Raw genomic sequence first — 26,193 nt, 5'->3', positions numbered from 1 at the left:
GTCGTGCCCGTGTTTGCGTGGGTTTCCGCCGGGGCGCTCCGGTTTCCTCCCACCGTCAAAGACATGTATCTCAGGGTTAATACTCCTGTCAGTGCCCTTGACCAAGGCAAAAGAACTGGAGTTGGTCCCCCGGGCGCTGCACTGCGGCTGCTCACTGCTCCTAGCTCCTAGTGTGTGTGTGCTCCTAGTGTATGTGTTCACTGCTCACTGTGTTTAGGATGGGGTAAATGCAGAGGACAAAATTCCCCATGGGGACCAAGTATTTGATGATTATAATTATTATTATTCTCTGTATATTTGATGTACATGCCCTGTGGCTCATATCAGTAAGACAAGATTCAAGTGTTGAAGTGCCATTTCTCAGTATCAGTTTTCCCTTTTAAAGAAGGGTTACAGGGGAATATAAGGTAAATATAACTTCCCATCTATAGACATTCAGAAAGCTGTAAACATTTTCAGTGTTATGTAATTAAAAACAACATGTAGCCTAATTAACTGGTGGGCATCAATAATCCTCATGAATCTTTATGGATATAAATAGATTTATTTAGAAAAGCAAAACACAGGTGAAGACTGTTTTACATATTGTGTATTTGTGTATTCACATCATTCGTTACAGCATGAAGGAACACAAAATACATTCAGTATAGCAGGTTCTTGTAATCACTATCTTTACCGAACTCATAGTATTGATTTTCAAGTATGATGTTGTCCATTGATGGACAACAGGAACATTTCAGGAATGTTTGTAAAAATAATCTTTTTTTAACACTGGAACAATTTACCAACCTTCCTTGCACTTACAGAAAAGTATATAAAAAAGAAACTTCAAATGTAGTTAACCTGTCAGACTCTTGTCTGTTCTTTGGTTCAGTGTAGTAACATTATAACGTGTCTGACTGATCAGGTTGCAGTTTGTTTTTTTATGATCTCTGGAATATGCAGTGCTACAGTGAAGACGTTCTGTCGCTCTATAAAGATCAATTTTTGATATATTTACCTAGTTTGTACTAATTTAACTTGCTTAGCTGACCCTTTGGTCACGATCGTATTTTAGTCAGTGGGTGGGAGGCGCAGCTCAATGTGAACACCGTTATGACCACTCTGGCGTTGAGCCTGGGAAAATAGCGCTGGCCTCTATCCATGCTTTTTATTTTATTTGATTAGACGCACTCTGTTTTGAATCCAGTGTAGTCTTTACGGAGCTGTGGAAGACATGCAGTAATGTCTTACTCGCTTGAAGTTGATCTCCTGGTGCTAATCAAATAAATACAGAGGCATGCCCACGGAGTGGAGTAACTACTCTTTTTCAAAACTCTGCACCCCCTTGCTGAGTTGGTTGCGATCATTGTTTCGCTCCAGCATTAACTACATTCCAGAGAGACGCAGCGCATCCCATCTCCTTCCTCGCATTCCTTCCACACAAACTAGTCCGTAGCTCTGTCATTTATTGTAAAGGCTTGTGCCAGGAGACGCGATTCGCTTGAGCTTCGGAACTGTTATCTCCAGTGGGTGAGTAATTTATGTGTGCACGATCTGAAGTGCAGTACAAAAGCAAATCAACTAGATTGAAAAAGCCTACAATGGAAAATTCCTCCGCGCAGCGCGCCATTGACTGTAAAGACCTTTCAACTTAGCAAAGACTGGAATTGACAAACGTCTTCTCTCGTGGCCGCAACTCCTTTTAACGGATATTTGTCTTCGAAGGTGAAAGTCGTTCAGTATGGCAAGATTACGAGGAGAGGAGTCTCATCGGTAAAACACCGCGGTATGGTTGGATCAAGATAGTTCTTATTGTCATTTCCATGTGTAGCGAAATTGTGACTAGCTGTCTCTTAAGTCGATAGTGAGCTAGCGCTGTTTTGCTGGCAAACTTATTTCTCGGGAGGTAAAAACATGGATAAGAGCGAGGAGGATATAGGACACAGGGCAAGTAAATTAATAGAAGATCTTTCGCTCTATGAATCATACAAGGACGGGATTTACAATGCCAGAAGAGACATTGTAATCAACCCGGATTTGGAGTTTTCGGCTCAGATGATCCCCGAACAGAAAAGTAAGAGAATGAATGGTGGTGGTCCTGCGCTTCCCCAACAACTCCATAGCTTTGAAAATTATCCGGCGCCTGGAAATAAAGTTTACAACGCGGCTCTCGTGCGCCCTGTAAACGGAAACCGTGCGCTCCCTCTGGATTGTTGCACTTCTCAAAGAGATGCAGTTTATTGTGATGATGGTCATTGCACCAAATCTGAAGTTGCCTTGCCGTGCTACACCGGTGCATCGGACAGGCACAGGAGGTACTCGTTGGAGGTGCAAGGACACAGGTACAGCACAGGTAGCGCTTATGATGGAGTACTCTTGAATAAACACGGACTTTTTCCTCCCTTCCCTAGCAATAGAAGCAACAGTGTCTGCGTCAGTACTAACCAAGACATCAGGTACAATGCAACTAGCCCCCGTTCGAGTTTAGCATCCTCCGTGTCTTCACAGGAGCAGAGCAAGCATGCCAGCCCCAGGTCTAGCATCAGCAGCCCTCGGACTAGTTTGGTGGTTCCTGGTCAAGAGAAGTACACAAGTCCAAGATCCAGTTTGGTGCAGTATGAAGGGAATAATGCATTTAGCCCAAGGTCCAGCTATGCAAGTACAGCCAGTGACACCAGTAAACATTCCAGCCCAAGGACCAGTTTGAACAGTTATGACAGCGGTAGTAAACCTAGCAGCAATCGTACCAGTGGCATTAGCATGGGATACGACCAAAGGCACATCAGCCCAAGGTCCAGTACGGCTAGCCAGTACTCTTGCACCACTAGTCCGCGGTCCAGCTACTCCGATTCTCGGTACGTGTCTACTGGCAACCATGAGCTTGAGGGAGCAGCGTTACACGGTATGCCTGTGGTAAGTCCCCGGTCCAGCATCTGCAGCCAGGACGGCAGCAGTAGACCAGGAGTGGCAGCAAACTCCGTGGCAAGCCCGCGCTCCAGCATTTCCAGCCACAGCTCCAGAAGCTCTCGTAGTTCCAGGGGATCTATGGGTACATTCCCCGAGCTACAGTTGCCTTCGCCAAGGTCGTCAATGTTGGGACCTGGTTTACAGGAGGATACAGTTGTTGAGAATTTTGGAGACACAAACTGTATTCACAACAGAGTAAATCTCCAGCTTTCCCCAGCAGTACAAGATTCGCAGCAACAGCAGTCAAGCCAACATGGATTAAACTCCGATCTGACCACGGGTGCTCCTGCACCTTTTAATTACGGGAGCACCCCGAAAAGTTCAGCCTCGGCACAGAAGTTTAAGTTACCTTATCAAGTCACACCATGCCGTGAAACTGGCCCCAGCCAAGCTGAAAGAAGACTGGAGGCTCTCACCCTGGAGCTGGAGAAGGAGTTAGAGATGCACATGAAAAAAGAATATTTCGGTGAGTGTGATAACTGCAATCTCCCATATCCTACAGGACAAATTACATTGGGATATATAGAATAGCGGTAATGCTGCTTTGTGCAGCAGCAGAGATGTTTGTTGATTTGACTCACTGTACCAGACTGTTGTAGCTTTGATTCCCAGGTCTGGGGATGCACTTGTACACTTGCTTAAATTGTTTAATCTGAACAATTTCAGTCATTATTCTTCTGAATATATAGGCATCTTAAGAAATTCATGTTGACTGAAATAACACTGGAGAACAGAAGTGTCTCATTCATTGTTAAACTGTTACTGGGCTGTTGAAACGGACTGGTCCATGCTCTGTATTGAATTGGTGGAACTTCAGGTACATGAGAATGTGCATTTAAGGTATTGCTGACTTTACAGGCCTCATTTGCGGAAATTTAATTTCTAGTCTTGCTTTCGAATATTTATTTTAATAGGCTAGAATTCAAGTGCAGTATTCAGCGTTAGAATTATATGAAATAGTATGCAATTATTTTTCTTTGGTTTAAGTTTTAACTCATACACTTTTTTCCATGCAAGGTTATTTCCATGGACGCTTAGTTAATTTGAGGAAGGAACTAGTCACTCATCTGAACTTTCCTTGGCTGCCAGTAGGTTATGTAAATATAGAAATTGTAATTCACACAATGAATTATTTTCAATTCAAACACTATAAGACAAATATCTGACTTAAACATTTGCAGCATCATATGCTACTGTAGCTGTGTTTAAAAAAAAAATAAGTCCTCAGTTACCTCCCCCAACACAAAGAAAGAACAGTTTTCCTCACATATCTTTGGTTACCTAGACAACTAACTAGCCAACCCATCACAGAAGTCATTGTCATGAATCAGTTAAAGAAAGAAGCAATTTTCCTCATTGTAAGATTCATTATATTGCATATTGTATGTGCTTGGAAGACTGGCATAGATTACATTTGCACATTGTCAATTATCAGTTGACCTGTGTAGACTGAGGGATACGCACTGCAGTAATTCAGATTACACTCAAGGGTACAAATGTCGTGCCCACCTCAGATTCAAACATGTGGGCTTCTTCTTACAAGCCTAGTTCTTAACCACTGCACCACACATAAGGTTGAGCAAGATTGCAGATTAGAAGTAGTAATGCATCAGCATGGACCACTTTTCTATTTTTCATCAATAAAAACAGTAGCTATTAGTATAAAGCTAAAATTGCAGGAAACTCAAAAAAAGTCTTCTTCTGTCACATAATTAGGAGGTAATCTAGGGCTGAGGTCATCTGTGCCTCTTTTTATATTTAAAACCTTTAATGATGTATCTATACAAGAAACCACCTTGACAACAGAGACTTAATTTCAGCCTTTATCAGCCTAACTGATTTTTGCATTCAGCAGAAATAATATTGAATGAAATGTATGATTATGGCAGAATAGTTCATAGTGGACTGGTGGTTAGTCTTTTGATCTATCTGAAAAGGTAAAGGTTGAGTGAAGCAGTTGACTTGAGGTCCCTTTCCACTTGCACCTGATCAAAGTCTGTACACATTCAAACCATAGACATACCTGTATTTGGCTGAATTGGAAGAGAAGGAATTAATGCACAGCCTTCTGATTTGTCAGATGAACAGAAACAGCATTTTTTTGATATTGGTGTGGTTAACTTTGCTGTGTGAAATAGATGTCTGGCCTTTGAAAATCCATACTGTGCTAGCACCATATAAAGTACTTTCATGGCTGGAGAGTTTTGCAGATTTTGGAACTTAAGATATTTTGATGGTAGTGAATTTGAAAGTGAACAGTATGAAGCCGTGATGTGGTACTAATCTAATTGTAAAATTTTAGCCATGGTTGAGGTTTACTCTGTCATGAAAAGTTCAGTACTTTGAGCCTTAAATCAGCCTAAAAGAGAAAGTTACCATTTATACATTGTTGCTCAGGAGGTATTGCACTTCTGTGGTTGTCAAGGTACTTGCAAGGGACCGAGTTTCTTGTATTTTCAGACACGTCAATAGGAAAGTATGTGGTTTGTTTGATATTCAGCAAGACAATGCTAATTCCCTGGCAGGGAGCTTCAGCTAACTGGAGCATTAACTTCTCACCCGCTTTGTCCATCCAGCAGCTGACCACTGATTGGCCAGAGGGAGCACCAGGCCACAGCAGTCTAGCCACTGCCCAGTCGCCATAGGCTGGTGGTAGTTTTTGGGATGGCCCTGCCACTGCCAGGGGCAGGGGCGCTGGGGAGGTCCCTGAGCTCTCTCCCAGAGTGAAGGCTCATAACAAATAATCTCATCACACTGATTATACGCCTCACATGGTGTTGGAAACAGCTTTTTCCTGTATGACCATAAATGTGAATAAGCCTGTTTATGAAAATTAGGCTGGTGTGAAAGACGTTCTGCAGTTTAAGCTAAAGAACAGCATTCGGCAGAGACTGTAGCATGCAACAGCACATACGGATAGGTTTACTGTGGATAGTTGCAGACTGTCCTGCTGTTATGTTGGGGAATGTCCTTTATTGTTTATTGCTTTTGTTAGTTTTTTTTTTGTTTCCATTTTTTAATTTGGATGTTTTTTTGTGCATTGTATTAAAAGGGCTCCAAGATCACAGTGTGTGAGCCATCCAGAAAATCCACAGCAAGGCTGTGCTCTGCGGATGAGCGTGTGTGAGGTTGTGTGTAATAAGTGGTACTGTAATTTGAGGCAGCTCCCAGCAAGTCATGTGGTGAGTGCAACAGTTTGCACTAACTCATTGCAGCAAACACACTACCTAAGCAACATGTTTAAGGTAATTATTTGCATGCGCATGCATGTGAATGTCGTACAAAAAAAATCTAACAAATGGAAATATGTGTGGAATGTTTATTTTAAATATCTTTTCATTTACGTTAATATGTGAAATGAGTATACCCTGCATAAATTCTCCAAAAACCTCAAATGCTTGTATAATGGAGTGCAGGAAGAGCTCTAACATTACACCCCAGTTGTCTGCTATGTAAATAGCTTAAAATCTATGAATTTTCAAAGGAAAACTGGAGAGGCAAAAATATTGACAAGTATATGACTATATGATTAAGCATGTATCAGCAGTGGTCAGTTACATAAATAGTACATGTACATTTTGTTACAATTATCTGGCCCAGCAGCAAAAATGTAAGAAAATCTGAAAAAGTTATGCTCCCATTTGAAAGCCCCTATAGTTGCTTTTGTAGTGGCCCAGCAATCCATAGCCTTGCTATGCTGACATATGTTGGAACACAACTGGTAATTTTTTTTGTGTACCTCTAACATGTGATACCAGATGTACTCCCTAACAAGCAGAATAGCAAGAGTCAAATACAACAGAGGATGATGAAGCATTTTTTCAGTCTGTTAGTAGCTTAAATTTTATGGAAGAGGGTTTTTTCAGATATTGCAGAGTTGCAAACAAACAGCATATGACGTCATGTGAAAGTGTTGAGTTGGGAGGGACAGCTACAGACAAAAGCTAACAAACACCGTCAAGCGAGGCTCTTCCACTCTGCATAATGAGGCCTGGGGCTGTTGGGTCATTGTGCACACACCTTATAAAAGCACTGCCAGGATTTGCAGGGCTGGACACAGGCCTAGAGTGGTACTGAGATGGTCATTCATTTGTCATAGGGGAGCAGGTGATAGTAGAAAAAGCAGAGGGAATCTTCTCACACCAGGATAAGAAAGCCCCGTTTGTCTCCATGGCAACGGCAGAGAGATTGATCCGTAAGGCATTGAGGCCTGTCTGCTGCTGTCTTGGAGCTTGTGTGGCTTTTGTTTGTTGTTGTTTCCTGAATGAGTTGTGAATCAACAGCTGGCCAAGCTGTAGCCCAAAGCGAACCCCACCCCAGCCCCCCAAGAGCCCCTTCATTAACCAGTCAGTGGGGTGTTAGGCTGCACCAGACACTTGGCACAGGATCTTGGCTCACTGGCCAGACAGGACTGGTGGGGGTCAAGTCTGATTACCCGGTTGGAATAGTAATAACAGCAATGATAAATATTATTGTCACAAATGTTGAGTTTGGGAAACCAGCTGCGTTCATGCCCCCCACAAATGCTTCAGTTATTCATGACTGGAATGAAGCATTTTAATGGGTTAACTGAACCATGGATTCATACTTTTGAAAGTAATGTGGGAATATTGAAAGTCTTGTATCATAGACCTGCATCATAGATGTTGTTGCATAGAAAGTGTCTGAGTGTGTGAGATTGGCAGAAGGACATTTTCTACATGTATTAAAGTAAAATAAGTTGAGTATTTTGGATATCAACCATGATCAGGTTGACTAGATTAAAAAAAGTCTGGTTATTCTCTTTAATTTTTGGATTTTTTTTTTTTTTTTGTGGTGGGTAGTTGATTAGATCAAGTCTTATCCTACCTCGCCCACATTACAAATGCTTTGTTTTCTGAGGAGAAAGCTATTGTGGGCCGTATTAGTAATGTCTCTGTAAGTTTTTGAATGTAAGTGTTTTTTTCCATGCGTAATGAAAGCTCAATAAAGGTACTACATATTTCCACTACTGGAATGTAAAGAACTGATGTTAAGATAATAATTTTGAAGTTAATCCCTCTTTTGGGCCCGGTTCAAAATCTGGACATCCTGTACTCATTCAAGCACAGGGGATTTATGGTTTGGTTTAAATTAAGTACAAATTAAAAGTTTCCAGTTCAGCCTCCTCCCTTCTGTCTAAATACTGACCACATCCTTTTAGCCTTTTTTGATTTTAGAGATATGGTTTTGGAACAAGGGTATGATTTGGCAAGGGTTCTTAAGGACGTTCTAAAATTTGCATTGTGCTGTGTTTTTTCCTGTGTCGGTTTTGAGCAAAGTTTCCACTCTCAGGAAAAGCATTGTAAATGTACATAATATTTGTGTCCATTCTGAAATGATTTCTGTTGACAAGCAGCCTGTCCCCTGCATTTCCACTGTGTTTAACAGAACATACCATAGAAATATCCTTGAGAAAAGCACAGTCAGAGGGATGGGAAATTTGAGGACACAGGGATTTTTGGAAGGCTTATTCATTGTAAGAAGTTACTGGGTTGACACTTTGTAGTCAAGTGCCCATGAGCACAGCCTCCTGGACAAACACATTACAGTTGTCCTCTAGGTATTGAAAAGTTGGCTAGCAGGATAACATTTTAGATGGATGTCATCTGGAATGCAGTGGGATGGTAAGGAGATAGCTAAAGGTGTCCTTGGCCCGAATTGCACAATAAACCTCAAGTGAAGAGGCCTTTTAGCTCTCCTGCTTCACAGTTGTACTGAGGCACAGCCTAGTGGTGATGCCACTCTGTAAATTCCTCAGACATCCTCCTCCCTCCAGAATGGCATAAGCAACTTCCTACCCTTCAGGAGTATGTGTTTCTAATCAGCCTCACTGGCTTTATTGGCTCCTATGAAGTGGTGCAAGTGCTGACCTTGCTCAGATTGCAGAAGGAGCTCTTGGCCATGCCTGGCCTCCCAGACTGTTCCATTGTGCTGTTTATCAGCTGATAAAGAAAATCTGCCTTTGATATAGCCAATGAGGAAGTGGGACCAGCATGTGCCAGGTGAGTTCTCAGTGATAAATGGGACATGGCTTAACCTCTGAGTGCTGCAGTGTTGACCTTAAGTAAAGGTCTCTGGTCTGTCACCTGATTTTCAATTCAATGAGATGGTGACAAATTTATTCTTGGCTGGGCCCTCATTCGCTTCTTTCCACTCTCTTCTACTGTCTACTGTTTCCTCAACTGTTTACATCATTTTATGTATGTAAAGTTATGCCTGTTGCACTGACTTCACATGGCATTATACAGCTCTTAAAAAGTATGATATGTTACTAACAAGCTTTAATATACCTGGATGAGGCTATATGCCTCAGCACTGCTAGTGGAAACCTGTTGATCAACACCTCTTATAGTCAGGCCATGTTTGTCTGGTTCTTTCATTTGTTTTTGGAGCACTATGCAGTTATACGGTTATATAACTCATCAGAAAGCTGCCATAAATTATTTTGCATTGTTTTTGCCTTGGTTGATCCATTTTTTCTAAATTTATTTGGTGTTTTTGTTTGATCCTTCCACCTGTAGCAGTGTGCTTATACTTGCTAACTAACACAGTCATTATCCTACATAAAATCGGGTGATCCGTCAGCTTAAGCAACCATTGTAGTGTTCTTATAAGTAGTGGCTTGCACAGTTATATTTTGTTATACAGTTTTATTATTTCCAGTAAAGCTGACTGACTTTCTCAGTGATAAAGCTTATTGGAAAGCCACTAGTCTAGTGTGGCTGAATGGACTGCTGGACAATGGACTGCTGGTCAGTCTTCTTTTACACCTCAAAAAGAGGTATAAGGTTCTACCTATGCAAGAGGAGAGCAAGCACACAAATAACAGGAAACGGAAACGGAAACTGAAAACTGACAATTGGCATTACAGTGCATTCCCACCTTCCTTCTAATAAGAGGTGTTCGGGTCAGAATGTGTTATTTTATTTAAATATCTTACTTAAATTATTTATCTTTTTGAAGAGGAGTGCCAGGTCTTGCATAAAAGGCTTGAATAGCACACAGGGTTTGCTCCTTTGGCCACACTCACCACCTACCTCTGTTAGGAGGTACCAGGCTCAGGTGACAAGATACCAACTATTTTATAGGTAAGAAACAACATTAATTCAAGCGTGTTAGTGGAATCCTTCTATAATTCCAATAGCCTCAGCATTTTTTGCTACCTGATAATCATGATTATGGATTCACTTATCATCCTTATCTCGGATGCAACTTCTGCCGTTGAGAATGCATTTTCAACAAGGCTGAAAATATTTCCCCCATTTGTCAAAGGTTATGAATAAGAACGGAGGGTCTGGCTCTGTTGCTGGGCTTATAGCTGTCTCTTCTTACCTAAGGCATTACATCTGCCCCTCACTGCAACCCCAGGAGTAGTGGCAGTAATACTTGAAATGCTGTTACTCATGTACATGCTGTTTTCCTCTTTCAATCATGAGTGAACAAGTTCCAGCCTATTAAACAGACTGCCTCCTGTGAGAAATGCTCATAAGTGTCATGCTGTTTGCCCATTGTGCATATTGCCCAGTCCAGGTAGTGGAAGTGTGCTAAGGATTTGGACCCCCTAGTTCAACACTGGCAGTGCTCTATCTGTGATATTAATTTTCATTTTTACATCAGGATCATCAGCAGATGCGTTAATAATCTGCAACTAGTTTTTTGTTCCCCCTTTGTAGCTGTTGTGATGTCTTTTTTGTAAATCTTTTTCACCTTGACACTAATTTCCGTGAACTAGGCCATAAACCCAATAAATTGAATGTACTAATAACTAATAACTGTTACTAATACTAATAACTGTTTCCTTTGAAAATACAGGTATTTGCTCTGAACTGCTCCTCGCTTAGTGTTGTCTTAGAATTCTTTACACAAAGATAGCAGGCTGCTGTCAACATGCACAAACAATGTGATTGTAACTAACCTGCATTTCCCACTCTGGCTCAGCAAAGTAATGACTAAGCCAGTGTATGTGCAGACAAGCAGCTTTTAATGTTCTGGAATTGGATTGGAATAGCTTCAAAGGACGTGGACATTCTGTGCCAAAATCTCCCTTTATTTATGTGATTTGTAGGGGGAAGGGGGCGAGGCCTGGCTGATCCCCTGGCGGGGGGTTGTGTCCTGCAGGCCTGGTGCTCTCTTTGTCAGCCAAGTTTCCTGACACACCCCACCCAGGAAGAGAACCCATCTGTCATGAAATGCAGAAACTCTGTGACCCTAGCAGGCATGTGAGCAGTGCGATCATCAGCAAATTATCCTGACTCACCCCGCTATAGTACGGCAGTCATGAGTCACCTCAAATGACCACTGCCACTTGGTGATTCAGTCACACGCTGAGGCCTGCCATTTCCAGCTATTCTGCTTTCCTATAGTGAAAGAAAGTACCAGGTGAAAATGCAAAATCTGATTTGGTGACCCAGTGTTCTTTATCTGCCTCATCCTCAGTCAACCTCGGTCACTGTTACCTACATCATACTCAGGCACAGTCTGTTTATAGTCTGATGTTAAATTTTCTGTATCATCTGACATATGGTGTAATTAGACATTTGGGTAGGGCAGGATTTACACCATTCGGTTGTTATTATTTCTTATTCTTCAATAATCCTTGCTTTTGCAGTTTACAGTATCTTGGGCCAGTCCACCGGAAGGTATTGTGCATGTAAAGTGCTAATCAAGGTACCCTAATAATGTTTAATTGTGTATTTTGCTGCTAACCCCACTCCTGCTCTCCCCTTCAGGTATCTGTATAAAATGTGGGAAGGGAGTGTATGGAGCCAGCCAGGCCTGCCAGGCAATGGGGAACCTCTACCACACCAACTGCTTCACCTGCTTCTCATGCGGTATGTATAGTCCTGGTCACTACTTCCCCTCCCTGGCTGACCGTGGGCCTAAAAACTCTCATTGGCTCTGCAGTCATGAGGTCCATCTCGCTTATGATGGAATTGCTCCACTGTATAGTGCCTTAGCTTGAAGATGCTTGGCTTAGGGGCTGTTGATCCACAGGTACAGCGGATGATTGTCTGGTCATGTCTGAGCAACTGTGAAACATCTGTTCTGGGTTTTTATTTACAGTGTACCTCTAGGAAGGTGTGTTTGAAGTGTCAGATTTCCCTCTGCCATTTGTGTGTGTGTGTCTATGTAACTGAGAAGAGGCATAGCTACTGGGCTGTTCAGTAACCTGCCAGTGCTCTTATTTGTCTAAATGGATATAGTTGGGAGTTGAACAGGGCAGATTTCTGTCATTGCTCTATGCTTGATACAGATACCCTTGCCATGCCCTTAGACAGAATGAATAATATGTACAATGTACATAATCATTGTGCACAAAAACTGTACTGTTTTGGTAGGCACAATGCAAAATGGAGCCAAATCATCCAGATATCAGCATGTCCTGGGCTTGTAATCGTACAACATTGGTGAAATGTAACTGATCTCAGTGGTGAAAAGGTGGAAGCAACTGTTCTTTTGCTGGTTTTGTGCAAGAAGTGTTCTGCTAAGGTGTGTTGAAGTGAACATAAATATCTTGGGCTGTCTTGTGTGGAAGGTCCACCTTCACAAGCTTTTGATGCAAGTTTTTTTGCTCATAGCCTTGGTGTGCTGCAGCTTATTCCTGGCTTTGTTACCTCCATCAGCAGGCAGCTCCAGCAATCACCTCATGCAGCCCAGGCTCTCTCTGTGAAAGCTTTTAAAAGCTCCACAAGAAGAGAAAATCCACCCAGGGGCTGTGAATAAGACCGCCAGCTGGCGTCTGTGTTTATGCGCCTAATAAGCTCCTGGATTCAGTCTGAAGGATTGTGTGTGGGGAGGCAGTGGCTGGGAGAGTTGTGGTCAGCTACTGTTCCCAGTGCAGTGCTCTGAGCTGGAGTGAGATTGCTTCACATATGTGGAAGTAGGAAGCTGGCAATCTATGCAGTCTAGTTGCCAGATATCAAGAATGTTTATTGAAGTTAAAAAAACCTTAAAGCCTGTCTTTTCTATTATGAACTGAAGTGTGTTTCTGCTTACCAATATCATTCTTGGTAACAAATAACACATGCAGTCTGGATAATTCTGAGTAATCGTCAGGACAGTGATCCGCTGGACATAAAAATGACCTGAAGTAATTGTTCACAATCACTCATCAACTTTACTCACACCCATCGCCAGCTGTTCCTCTGGGATTTCACCTGTTGGATAGCAGTGACCAGGTTAGCCAGCCCCTGTTCACTCAGTGTTTGTCAGTGGTGAGCAGCAGCAGGGAGAGCTTGAAGGTCATGTTTGCGTTGCTGTAAACATGATAGGAATGCTGCCGTCATCCTCCACCCCCTATGGTCCACCTAGGAACCAGATCAGAGAGGACTCACAAATTGTTCCCGGGCAGCTTATCTGTGGGGGTAAGCCACTAAAGGGTCCTGTGTAAACACAATTCTGCACACCAACGCATACACACAGACACACACACAGCCTTTCCACATGGGTCTTTAGCCCCTCAGCCACATCACCTCAACCTCCAGCTCCACCAGCCTCACCTTTACCCAGCACAGACTGAAGCAGAAAGTGGTTAAAGTTACAGACGTCCCTTTGTCTGCCTGCTCAAATGATTGCCTTTCATGTGGAACTCTGATGATTCACAAAGGCTATCACTGTTACTGGTCTTTCTTTTTACACCAGACACTGCTTGGAGAAAATAACTAGAGCTTGTGTTTTGGGAGCCTATTTAAAATACCGTTTCCTGGTACATGGAGTTTACCAGGGAGTGTGGGCTCTGAAGGAGGCATGATGTAGACAAGCCTAGCCTGGGCTCCCACTCTGCTGAGTCCTGTCTGCATGTTGGCACAGCTGTGTCACAGTGCGGAGGGATCTGGTTAGAGTGGTACCATTCCCCTGGGAGAGAGTGAGAGAAGAGGAGCCTAGCAGGCCTGCACTCGCTAGCCACACAGGAATGAATTTCCCTTATCAATGGTAGCCACAGACTCAATGAATCATTATCATGTGCAGCTCTTACAAGGCATTAGGTAGGCATTCTCCAGACCACAGTGTCTGCAGGTGATAAAGGCTTGTTTGTTCACAGCAAGAAAAGAGGGAGAAGGGGAGGGCAAGGTAGCAGAGGCATGTTTTTCCTCTGCAGACATTTTGGTAAGGTTATCTCACAGATTAAAGTATACCATAGATATCTGCTCAGTACAAGTTTATTTGAAATATGTGGCTGAATGCTTGTAGGGTTGAAATCTGTACACTGATTTTAAAATGAAGACAAAGGAATGGAGTTGTGATTTCAGAATTTTAGGGTATGAAGCTTCAAGCCTGTTCTAAATTTGTTATTCTGTCTGTTTTGAATATTCTGCTAGCTAGTCAGATAGGAGTAGATGCAGAGTCATGTGGTATGAGTCATGTGGGACAGGATACATCTGTAGAAGATAATGAATTTCATATCACCAAAACCCAGATCTCCTATCCCTTAAAGACGAAGAGCTGGCTGTGGCAGGTGCACAGTAGCTTGAATAAAACAGTAGGAGAGATTGTTCGTGCTCCAGTGTAAGCTTTCTCTGCCATTGACTGTGTTGACTGCCTGCTGGCATACTTTACTTATGCCCTGTGCTCAGACCAGAAGCATACATTTTCATGTTTAATTTTAAGATTTGCATGACCTTTCAAAATACAGGAATTCTGATTGATATACTGTCATTGTTAAATGTAAAGTGTGTGTGACTGAGTGGACTTCTGTAAATGTACCAGAGCCATAAAAGTGAGGAGTACTGGATTTCTCCGGAGTCTAAAATCCACTAAAACACTGAAAATAGGATGTTAGGATGTCTATAGTGGGAAAAAGTCAAGTTTAAGTGTCATTCACTTGTCAGATTCCACAGGTTCATGTGTTGGCCAGCTTCTGTGCTTTCTGTTGTTGAAGGTGATGAAGCCCACCCTGAGAAAGACAATGTTTCAAGCACCAGACCATGTTAGTAACAGCCATTCTAAGCAGACTATGTTTCCCGTTGCTGATACACTTAAGAAAACGACAATATTGTAACAATCCAGGTTACATCTTCAATAACAGCAGCCTTTGCTCCTTCTGCAATTACAGCAGGTCTTTTTGTGTCTTTATTGACGACAGTTATTTCCAAACCAACTTCATTTCAGTCAGTCTTAGGAATCATACTTGAACTCTCAACAGTAAAGGCCTTGATCATATCTAGTGCCAAGACCCTGTTTAATGACACAAGGCAAACAGCAGACAGCAGCCCTGGTTGTTTCTAAGTGCATGAAGCCTAAGGGATTACAGCTCTGAGGCTGCTCCTGGACTCAGACTTGATGGGCATGGCAGTATGAGGCTGCTTTTCCTGCTCACTCATGAGAGACAGTGCTGTTAGTGCCAAGACCACAGGCTGCCTATGCTGAGAACTTCTGATGGGAAGGACTTGGTTGCAGGAGCTGAGGGGCTGAGGCCAGCAGAGAAAGGAAAAACTCACTCACTCAGTGACTTTGGAGCATGACTAACTCAGTCATAACTTTGAGGACTGCACCACATTCTTTTCAATGCATTTTAAACATGGGTTAAACATAATGCAGGTATGTCACAAATAGAATGATAGCAAATGTCAGCAAGAGCAAACATTAGCAAAACAAAGTTTACAAGAGTAACAAGTAATTGTAAAATTCAGAACATTCTTTTGAAAGCAAATGGATGGGATAGAAGAGAAACAATGTAGCCACTTTGTAAAGGCACATTGTTACAGCTGGCTTACGTGAGGAACCCTGGGAGCAGCACTTTGTGGTAGAGAGCACTTGTGTCTGTAAGTGGGTCTGCCTCTCTCTTCTGTTAGACATTGTATTTAGTTCATTTGCATCGTATTACCTTTTCTGGTTTGTGAGACAGGACGTGTCAGTAGTTACTTGGGGGAGTCAGTGTTGGGGAGAATCTAGAATGCATTTTTTAAAGGAAAGGTTTCTTCAGAGCTAACAAAGTCCCTCTGTTCTTTTGGTATTATTGTTGTGAGTCATGGCGTAGTCCAGGGTAACTATGTGGTGACATGACGGAAATGAAAATGCTTCCAAGCAATAAAGTCACTTCTCCAGCGTTGTGCTGTTCATAAAATAAAATAATTTGAAATAAAAGGCAGGATGGTGTGCACTGTGTTTGAAGTAGTGAACTGCACTTTTATTTTGAAAGCTTAACAGAATAATCATTTTGATTAAGCTACTATGTCTTACTTACATCTTTTCTTACTGCTGATAGAGTGACCACAAGGCAGAGCAGTGCAAGTAGATCTCAAAAACTCTTTGATGGTGAAATTTGAAGTCAGCAAGCTGGAGGTAGCAGCAGTGAGGAAGAAACCTTGATGTGAACCAAGAGTCAGTTCACCTTTGCAAGAACAGACTGAAAAGTTCTATAGCAAGCTGATCAGCAAATTGCCCCAGTCCACTATGGGAGAGACTACCCCAAATTGGAAAGATTATCTAGAGGCTCGCCAAGCTTTTGTTCACTCCAGGAGCTGGTTCTCCGGGTGAAAGAGAAGCCAGGAAATACAGTCAGATCAGTTGGTCTACCTCCAGGATTCAGACATTGACATCCCTACGGGGGTAGTCATCTCCCCTGCCATCTGTTCGTCTGTGACCCAGCCAATCCCCTGGAGGACTCTGTTCACACACTTTGCATCCTTACCAAGCAACCCCCACAGTGTGGATGTGTGAATGAGATTTGTCCCAGAATATATTCCTGATATTTCATTGCTTTTATTTACCTCATTTTGTAGGGAATGGTCTGATCCATTAAAAACATTCTCTTTGATACTCAGGTGTGAAATGTACTGAAATGACTCATTTTCAAAAAAAAAAAAGCTTACTGGTGAATAATATACAGTTGTCTCCTCTGCCTGCCTTCTCCCTCAGAATTCCTTGTATTATTATGAAGTTTTACTTTCGTCTTTAAAAAAAAAAAGTGAAATTGCAACGAGGAAGCACCTTAAGCGGGGAAATGCGTGCAGGAGATCTCCTGTCGTGCTGAGCCACTGAAACCTAAAGCATTCCAGCTCGACGCAGCCGCCGCTTGTGACAAAGGAAAGGGAGAGAAGCAGCCGCGCCAGCCCCTCCCCGCTCTCAGAGCCTGGTTCCTAGGCGGGTGATGAATAGGACAAGCCAGTGACCTCAGGCAGAAAGAATGTCCCTGTTTGCACAGGCCTTCTGGTCCTTTAGGAACAATCCTCAGTCAGAACAGGGCTGAGCCACCGACAGACACTCTGGGTTTACCTTCCAGACCCACACTTCTTACGTTACATCTTTAGCAGGCTGTTGCGTGGAGTATGGTAGAGAAATGCATGACCATTTGTGGCTTTATGGTTGTTAGCCAATTTCGTTGCTGGATTTAGGCGAGGGTTATCGTGTAGTTTTGTTTAGTGCTGCCAGTACAGTGCCTGCAGTACTAAACAAAAGTACACGTCAAGACTGATTTCAACCATCAAAATCCATCCAGTGCCTTGATGCAGGTGGTGACAAATATAACTGTTGGATAATTTGTTGTGAGCAAGGGCTTAAATTAGGAGGGGAAATAATAAGCAGTGCGTAAAAGCTGTGTCACATCAGCATGGTAATTGTACCCGGCAGTGGAAAAGCTGACCAATGACTGACATAAAATAAACAGAAGGAGCAAATTTACACAAATTAAATAATAAATTAAATAACGTATTTAAAAAAAAAAAACAAAGAACTATGTTGAACACATAGCCAAACTGCTGCAACAACAAGATCCCCCTCTCCAGCCACATACCTGCATTTAACAGCCCTGATAAGGCAGGTGAGATTTGTTAAGTATTTGCTGGCACACACACAAGACAATGACTGCAATTGGACAGTCAGTGATTGAACAATTAACCTCTTTGGATGCATTTGATATGACATGAGCTTAGTTATTGACAAGTTCAAAAAACAAGATTCTTGCACACATTCAAACAATTACACAATTTAAAACAAGCAGTTTTCTGAGGGGGACAGGTGAGGGCTCTCCTTCATGCCAACTAATACTGAGGATTTATGATATCATTGTGAACAGAGTGCAGTCTGCCCAGCTGTATTGACAACATAATGCTCCACAACATGTGCTGTGTGAGCACACACAAAGCAAACCTTCCCTGGAGGGTCAGCCTAAAAGCACTGGAAGTGAGAGAGATGTTGTTATGCATGCCTCAGAAAATCTGAAAAATTCAGTCTTGCTATATTTGTGGTCGTCATGGTGATTCTTAAAAATAATTAAATCCAATATCAATGCAACCCAGACAGTACAAGGCAGTCACATATTTGCTAAAAGTGTCTTTGTACCTTGAGCCTGTAGAGAGAACTTCTAAAATTGTGCCACTTTTGGCTGACATTGGTATGATGTTTTCCACCCAAGGATCCAATGATGGAAAAGAGCAAAACTGAACACACAGTCATGCCTGTAGGCTTTTGTCTTCTTTCAGCTCTTTATTTGAACAAACTTTACAGATCACCAGATTCTGCTTATCAGTCTTTTAAACCTTATGGTCTGTGGATTATAATTAGTGGGCAATGCTGTTTGGCTCTCTTGCAGTATGTTTCTGAGATTCTTTGGATAGCCTGAGACAAGTCTTTGAAGAGGTGCCAGGTCAATTTGTAAGGTCCGTGTTGGATCTCGTCCGTCTTGGATCATTATGCTTTACAGGAAAAACATCATGTGATGGTTTTCGCTGCGCATCAACTCTGTAGTTTTCCATCATCCAGTTATCTTTGCTGTAATCCAACAGCAAAGCTTGATATTGCAGGAAGTGACTGGTTTCAACTCAGGCTTAATGTTTTTGCTTTTTCTCTCCTAGGGAGAAGACTGAGAGGAAAGGCATTCTACAATGTCAATGGCAAGGTGTACTGTGAGGAGGATTTCTTGGTGAGTCCATTTGTGACTTATGATTATATATCAGTTATTTGACTGTGTCTGTGTTAGCTTTTTGTGCACAGAGTGACAACAGCCTTAAACTCACTCACTTTCCGACCCAGCATGGTTCTTCCACTTGGAAAAGTGTGGTTTGGAACACATCATCTAGAGAAGGAAAGAATGTCGATGTACTGTATTAATCTAACTTGAGCATCACTGCTCTGACCCCTCTTTCCCCAAGGCCTGAAATGACCCCCTTCACTCTTCAGAAGCAGTAATGATGGTACAGACAAGGCAGAGCATAGATAGGAAGCAGCAAGTCTCAAAGCTATGTTGTCGTCCACTGCTGTATCGCACAGTGGGACAAGGATCCGGAATGAATCATGTAGCATATACAAACGTTGAGCTCTGCTAAGTGAATCTCTGTAGTGTTCATGCTTGACAGACATTAACTTTGTGAGTAGTGCAGTTTGTAGCCTCAAGTACTCATGCTGAAGTCTTGAAAAGTCCCAGCTGCATGTATGATATAGCTGTGTCCCATACACATCAGTGTCCCATACACTGTTTAAACATTTACACATGAAGGTGAGTGAAGCAGTGGTAACTCAGTTTAAGCATAATTTGTACAAGATCCATCACAAAAGTGGTTGCATGCAAGGTGTTGAATGTAAAGGCTTACTTGAAATTATATTTGAAATGATATTTGAAATGTATTCACATTTTATAGAGAAAACTAGTGGGACTAATGGTCACATTTATAGTCTGTGCTTTGAGGGGAAAACTGGGAGTTTAATTCTGATTCTGTTGGATTTAGTGGTCATATGGTCAGTGTGACAAAGCAGGGGTCACTGCCTCCCTCACCCCCACCCCCATCCCCACCCCCTAAAGTTCTGTAATGAAGAGGCTGGCAGATGGTATGTCTGTTTGGACAGGTTGCCTCTCATTGAGCAGAGCCACCATCCACCACCTGGTCCTCCAGGCTTGACAGGCCACTACCTCAGGATCATGCTTCTAGTGGCATTGCGGCTAGATTGACACGCTTGTGCCTCAGGGATCTTTGAGAAGAACGGGCACGTTTAGAGGTTTCAAGCATATTCGGAAGGCTTTCTTTGGTTTCCACACCAGTAAGACAGAGGAAATGGCTTCTTGTCCCTGTGCATTTGTGCTGACAAATAGAAAAATACTGCATTTTGTCCCATGTCTGGGCATTTAAGGAAGAATTAGAATGCAATTCAAAATAAGGAGAGTATTAGCGCCCCCTGTTGACACCATTGTAATCAAGGAGTAAAGCTAGGTTGTATTGCAATGAAGCCTGCCACAGCTGTCAACAGTTGCCTTTGGTAGTAAAGATGTTTGTAACTCTTGGAGGAATCGTTCGTATTTATGAACATTTCAATTTCTCTTCCACAGTACTCTGGGTTTCAGCAAACGGCAGACAAATGCTTTGTGTGTGGCCACCTCATCATGGAAATGGTAAGCCCTGATAAAGAGGAACTGTGTGCCTATCAAAGTGTCCAAAGTGTTCCCCCCTCCTTTAAATCCATATAAAAATGCATATCTAATCCAATTAGTAATTGTATCTGGAATCCTTCCTACTGCTATTATTCACTATTAAGAAGTGCTGTTTATTAATCAAAGCACAAAACCATGTCATTGGGGCATCTGGTTATCCTGTGGGTATTAAAAAAAACAGTGGTGGGCAGTCTTTGAACCGTATGCAGCTCATTAGTCCTGGGCTAAGGAGAGCCTTCATGAAGAGCTGCTCCTTGAAGTCTTTCTTATATTCCCACTGTGGTTGCAGATCCTGCAGGCACTGGGCAAGTCCTACCACCCTGGCTGCTTCCGCTGCGTCGTCTGTAACGAGGGTCTGGATGGGGTCCCTTTCACTGTGGATGTGGAGAACAACATCTACTGTGTGAAAGACTACCACACGTAAGGCTGGGGTCATCCCACTGACCTGCCACCTCCGTTATCTGTGGAAAAGCATCACAAGTTCATGGCAAATGAGTCAGACACAGACCCATTCGTCTGTTTCAAAGGTGTTCAGAACAGTGTTTCAGATTTTGAGCTGTGCTTAGAAGCTTGAGGAGAAAATCTGCAGACAAGTTAAGGAAATGTCTAAGAAAAAGAGTATGTGCATTTCTATCAAAAGTGAATTTGTTCTCAGTAATTTATTTTGTTTAAAAAAGGTTTACATTTGGGAATAAGCCTGCAGAAGTAGTGATGACTCATTTCCTTCCATCCTGCTCAAATAGACTCTGTAAAGGAATGTGTTCATTTCATCCAAGGCTTTGTTTGTATATACACAATGATTAACGTGTCATATTTAGTCATTTTTATTTGTTTTGCAGGGTTTTTGCCCCCAAATGTGCCTCCTGCAATAAGCCGATCCTTCCTGTCCAGGTGATTGACCATTAACTATGGAGTGCTTTTTTGCCGATGTGTAAATCAGAAGTACCTTAGTGCATTCTTCTCAGCAGGAGGTCTTAAAAATGGCTAACCAGTAGTGGCTGTGTCTCCTCCCAGGGCTCAGAGGAGACGATCAGGGTGGTGTCCATGGACAAGGACTACCACGTCGAGTGCTATCACTGTGAGGTGAGCTGTCCCTGCCAGACTCTGTGTTTGCCTCATTGTCAGCATTGTATCCATCCTGGACTGAAGTGGAGCTGGAGCCACTTTAACTCACAGACTGAGCTCATGTGTAATTCTCCATGGTTTGTGCGTCTATGTGTGTAGGTGTCTTAAATGCCTCTGTAGGGGGCCACACAGCACCCATTAATCAGTGACCAGGCACATTCCAGTGTTGATCCAGTAGACAGAGTGGGACATGGCCCGTGTCCCAAGGGTTGTTGTTTAACTCAGACCTCTTGCTGCATTCCAGACTGTGTGGCTGTGACCATGCCACTGCCTTTTTCCTCTGACCAAATAAGCCAACAGTACTGGCTATCTCTAGTGATGAGTTGGTGATTATGAGCTCACTTACGACAGTTTATCCAGAACTGTTTTTCAATGCTTTTTTTCTACTAAGCAAACATGTATATAAATTTGTTTCTTGTGAATAGTGTGACAGTGATATAGTCTACCTCACAAAAGGAGTGAGGTGGCTGGATATGGTTTCCATAGGTGAGGAGAAATGCCTCGGGTTGACACTGAATTGAAATAGAATGCACGCCCATAGTCATCAAAAAAGAAGGAATGTGGATGACAGATGTTCCAAAAAAACATGAGAGTATGTCTAAGGGTCAAAAAAGTATGCTCACAACAGTGGGTCTGGTGTCAGATTCAGCCCTTGAGCCCTTTTCTTGTGCTTAGGAAAGGAATGATCTGCACAGCTTCATTTGCTGTTGAAGAATTTAGGTGGTCTGTTTTGTGGAAGTGATGCAATGCGAAGCAAAGTGCAGTGTCACTTCACTAGAGGATGTGGTTTAGCAGAAGAACACATGAGCAAATATGTGATGAAATGGAGATAAATCATTATAAGACTGACAGTTACTTTAGAAAATGAAATGTTTGTGCTGGAATAATGTCTGTAATGAAATGTTTGTGCATTCAATAATGTCTGTGCTATCTTTTCATTTTGGCAGCTTTTTGGCTGAATTAGATGTTATTGCTGCCCTTGTTAAGGAAGTTGCTTAGATAATTGGCTGCTGTTGACCCTAGAAGTTATTTCATTATGGTTTTCCTAGCCTCTGAACATATATATATTGGAAAGGAATTTAATGTTTAAATGCTGCCATGATCACTGTCAAAACGGTCAGTAAACTGTTGGTATGTTCTGCTCTCTAAAATGCTCCATCACTGTACACACCAGCAATGACTCACAAGGTTTGGTTTTAAATTCTTAGAGAACCAATTGTAAAATATCACAGTCCACATTTGAGTGGTCTCTAGTTGTCGAAGTCACGTGTTACTTGCATCCTCCTCTGTCCCCCAGGACTGCGGACTCCAGCTGAACGATGAGGAGGGCCACCGCTGCTACCCTCTGGAGGGTCACCTGCTGTGTCACAGTTGCCACCTCTGCAGGCTGAAGGCGCAGGCGCCCCCGCTGCCACACGCACACGCACACCCCCCTCCCAGCTACCCCATGCACGTGACGGAGCTGTGAGGGGGCGGGCGGGCATGGCGAGTTGTCGCCAGTGCAGACAGAGGAAGAGAAAGCTGAGCTGGGGAGCCCAGAGAGAGGGATGCTGGACATCGAATGGGAGCAGGGAGTGGCGTGACAAGGCGACCCGCTCTTCTGCCCGACAACAGGGGCAGAGGGCCACACCCTGATGAAGAAAGCAACTCCTGTTTGCACAAGTCTGTGGGAGGCCTCAAGGCCTAGCAAGAGGGATGCCTTGAGAGGTACCAAGGCTGTGGAATCATGCTGCAAACCCATTAGATGGCAGAGCTAGGAAAGAGAGGGGGGCTCACCTTTTCCCCTCTCTTTCCCAAAGCCCTGGGCCAGAGAGGCCCTCTGTGCACCTAGAGCTGTGACTTTTACATCCCCTGCAGCTCTTGCAGCACCTCCACAGGAGGAAAAGCACCATTCAGTTTTCTGTTACTCATTCCTTCATGACTGAGGACACATGCTTTGGGGTGCTCACTGCTTTCCTGCGCACTCACAGTAAACCTTGTAGGTCATGGCTCTGGTAAGCCATGTCTCAGTGCTTTTCAGCTCTTAACACAGATGAACTGCTATGACTTCAGAGTAGCCATTCTCCAGGAATCGCACTTAAGAGGACTGCTTTCTTAATCCTTGCCCCTGCAGGACACAGTAGTTCAACTACTTTCCTATTGGCTATGCAAGGGAACTCTTGTGCCTATGTGTAACTGTGCAACATTCCACATACTGTCCTGCCTAACAGACTTAAATACTGTCAGCGACATTGCTGCAGTTTAAGCATGCATTGCTGGCATTAAATCCACTCACTATGCCTTCTTCAATGTCTGTTTTTAGCATAAGATGATCTTAAAAGAATTACAAACAGTGTCTTAATAATTATAACGACAGTTAGATGTACATAGATTGTACAAGTGTCTTTTATAATATATACTTCTACAGGCATTTTCCACTTATTGATATAGGACCATAGTGTTTTCCCCCCACATTATTTAATGGAGTCAGAGGCCAAATTACATTTCTTGACAAGCTGTGTACATGTATATGATTCATAGTCTTAATCTACTGTGTTGCATTGGTCCAGTGCATTGTGTTTTTCCGCCATCTGGAAGTCAAAGTCCAAGAGGCTTCACTGTTGTGGGCGTTTCGTATGACCTGCAGACCTATTCGTTTGCTCTTAATATATTTAAGACACTGGTTCTTTCTAGGAGAGAGGCTGAGTACAGCAAGGACCATAAAACAGTCCAACCTCCTCTGAGTTCAAGCCTCAAAGCAGAAACAACACAGAAATATCCCACAAGTTATTGATGAGGCTGTAAATAGAGCATTTGGCAGAAGGTTATAGAGGAAGTTTGTCGTACAGTAATCATTGTTTTTGGAGTGGAACAGGGGATGTTTCAGACAACCCGGAGATACTCCCCCAACCCTGGGGACATCTGGGACCGGGGCCTGGAGATCTTCAGTATTTAACTTCCAAGTTTAATTTATTCATTCTCTCGTTGGGTGTTTGATTCCCTCCGTCCTGCTTATGTGCTGCTAAGACACAGCACAATAGTCTGTTGCTCCAGAAGCACAGCCTCTTTCTACTCTCCACCACGTCCACTGCTTGCAGAACAGCTGGTCTCAAGCAAGTCTTAAAAATGTGGGGGTGTTTAAGTACTACTGAATTTGAACAGAGCCCCAGGACTGCTTCAGATGTAATCATATATGAAAGGAAGAAGGGGCACAAAAGACAGAATGTGCATGTCATTATCTTTGTCACATTAGAGTTATCCAGAACAAGATGTATACAAGCACGTTACGACGAGCAACCATGACTGAATTTTCAAAAGTAAAATGCTGCACACCTTAACACCTCATATCAAAATCCATGAGTCCTTGTAAGCAAGGTCTTGTGGTTCCATTACTTATTTGACATTCCAAACTTATTTGAAAGGCATTTACTGGCAGGTTTACAATGTGAAATTTGGAATCTAAAGTCTTTCATTTTATGATGATTTATTTACAGTTTCTCACTGATCAAGTTTAAAAGGCACACTATACAACCAGCTTTGCCCAAACAGAATTTATCAATTTTTAAAACTTTAACAATACCAAGCCCAAGAAAAATGTTTATTTACACACGAGGATAACATTTTATTAAGTATTTGTACTGGATTCCTGTTGTATACCACGTGACTAGTTTATCTGTACAAAAAAGCTAGCTTCTTTCCATGTACCATCAGATATCCAAACAAAAAAGTAGGTGATTTCTCTCCTGTAAGTAACATTACTGTAGATCTCAAAAAAGCGCATGCATTACAGACTTCTGTATTATTCAGTGTTTGATTCCCTAGATGGTTCATGAAAAAGAAAAGACCGGAAATGTAGATTTATTTATCTAAAGATGAAAAGTCTAAAGTTATTTAATATGTTTAAAGTCAGGAGGGTCATTTAACCTTAGATGATATAATCTGCTTTTTTTTTCAATAAAGTGGTTTTGTAGTTAACTTAAACCTGAGTGAAGTTGTCTCTTTTTCAGAAATGTGTGGTATTTTCTGTTGGACTTGACTCCTTATTTATTCATTGATATGCTTTTCTTCAAGAAATGTCATCAAGAGCAGAACACACAGTAGAAAGTAATTATCTCATTATAGAAAACTGTTTTTTGTGTGAAAAGGTAGTGAATGATGTGGGTACTGTATAAATAGCAACCATAATGATAAACGATTACTTTAAACACTCGCTTGTAAAGATTCTGGAACTGATGGTACACGCTACTTTTGGGCTATACACAATATCTGTTAAATGAAGGCTTCACTTTCACATTCTCAAGCAGTACAAATCATGCTCTTGTCTCATGGTATCAAACCCTCCTCTCTGCTCTCCCTGGAACAGAATGTATGTCTAAGAATGGTATCTAAGCAGTATCAGAGTTTGTGTTATTACAGAGTGTAATTAGATCTCAGCACGCAAGTTTACAGGAAATCATGTGATCGCTGTCCCTCAGAGACCATCTTATACCCTGCCCTGATGGTAGATATCGCAGGCATTGGCAATGAAACTGGCCTCTGAAATATAATGCTGCACACTACAACACAATAATCTGCACTGCAGGTGGATAATTAATGATAGCTGAATTCCACTGTAATTTTACCAGTAAAGCAGTATAGAAATACATCTTCTTTCTCTTCTTTGGATAGAGCTGTGTGTGTGTGTGTGTGTGTGTGTGTGTGTGTGTGCATACAGAATTCCTGTTAGTAAATGATTTGGAAACTGTAATTAAATCAGGTGT

At 42.4% G+C, this 26,193-nt stretch overlaps 1 protein-coding gene across 1 annotated transcript; it reads left to right on the top strand.

Annotated features, from left to right (window-relative positions):
* The first annotated feature begins 1,407 nt into the window (after positions 1-1,407).
* LOC118782324 (WT1 interacting protein) lies at positions 1,408-25,339 on the top strand. The gene is made up of 8 exons (XM_036535637.1): positions 1,408-3,415; positions 11,700-11,801; positions 18,762-18,829; positions 20,228-20,290; positions 20,619-20,749; positions 21,169-21,220; positions 21,344-21,412; positions 22,752-25,339. The coding sequence occupies exons 1-8, from the start codon at positions 1,897-1,899 to the stop codon at positions 22,920-22,922; spliced, it is 2,175 nt and encodes a 724-aa protein (XP_036391530.1). The 5' UTR covers positions 1,408-1,896; the 3' UTR covers positions 22,923-25,339.
* The last annotated feature ends 854 nt before the right edge of the window (positions 25,340-26,193 follow it).

Source organism: Megalops cyprinoides, chromosome 8 (assembly GCF_013368585.1).
Source record: "Megalops cyprinoides isolate fMegCyp1 chromosome 8, fMegCyp1.pri, whole genome shotgun sequence".
NCBI lineage: Eukaryota > Metazoa > Chordata > Actinopteri > Elopiformes > Megalopidae > Megalops > Megalops cyprinoides.
The sequence above is the reverse complement of the archived record's forward strand: the minus strand, read 5'-3'. Positions and strand labels throughout refer to the sequence as shown.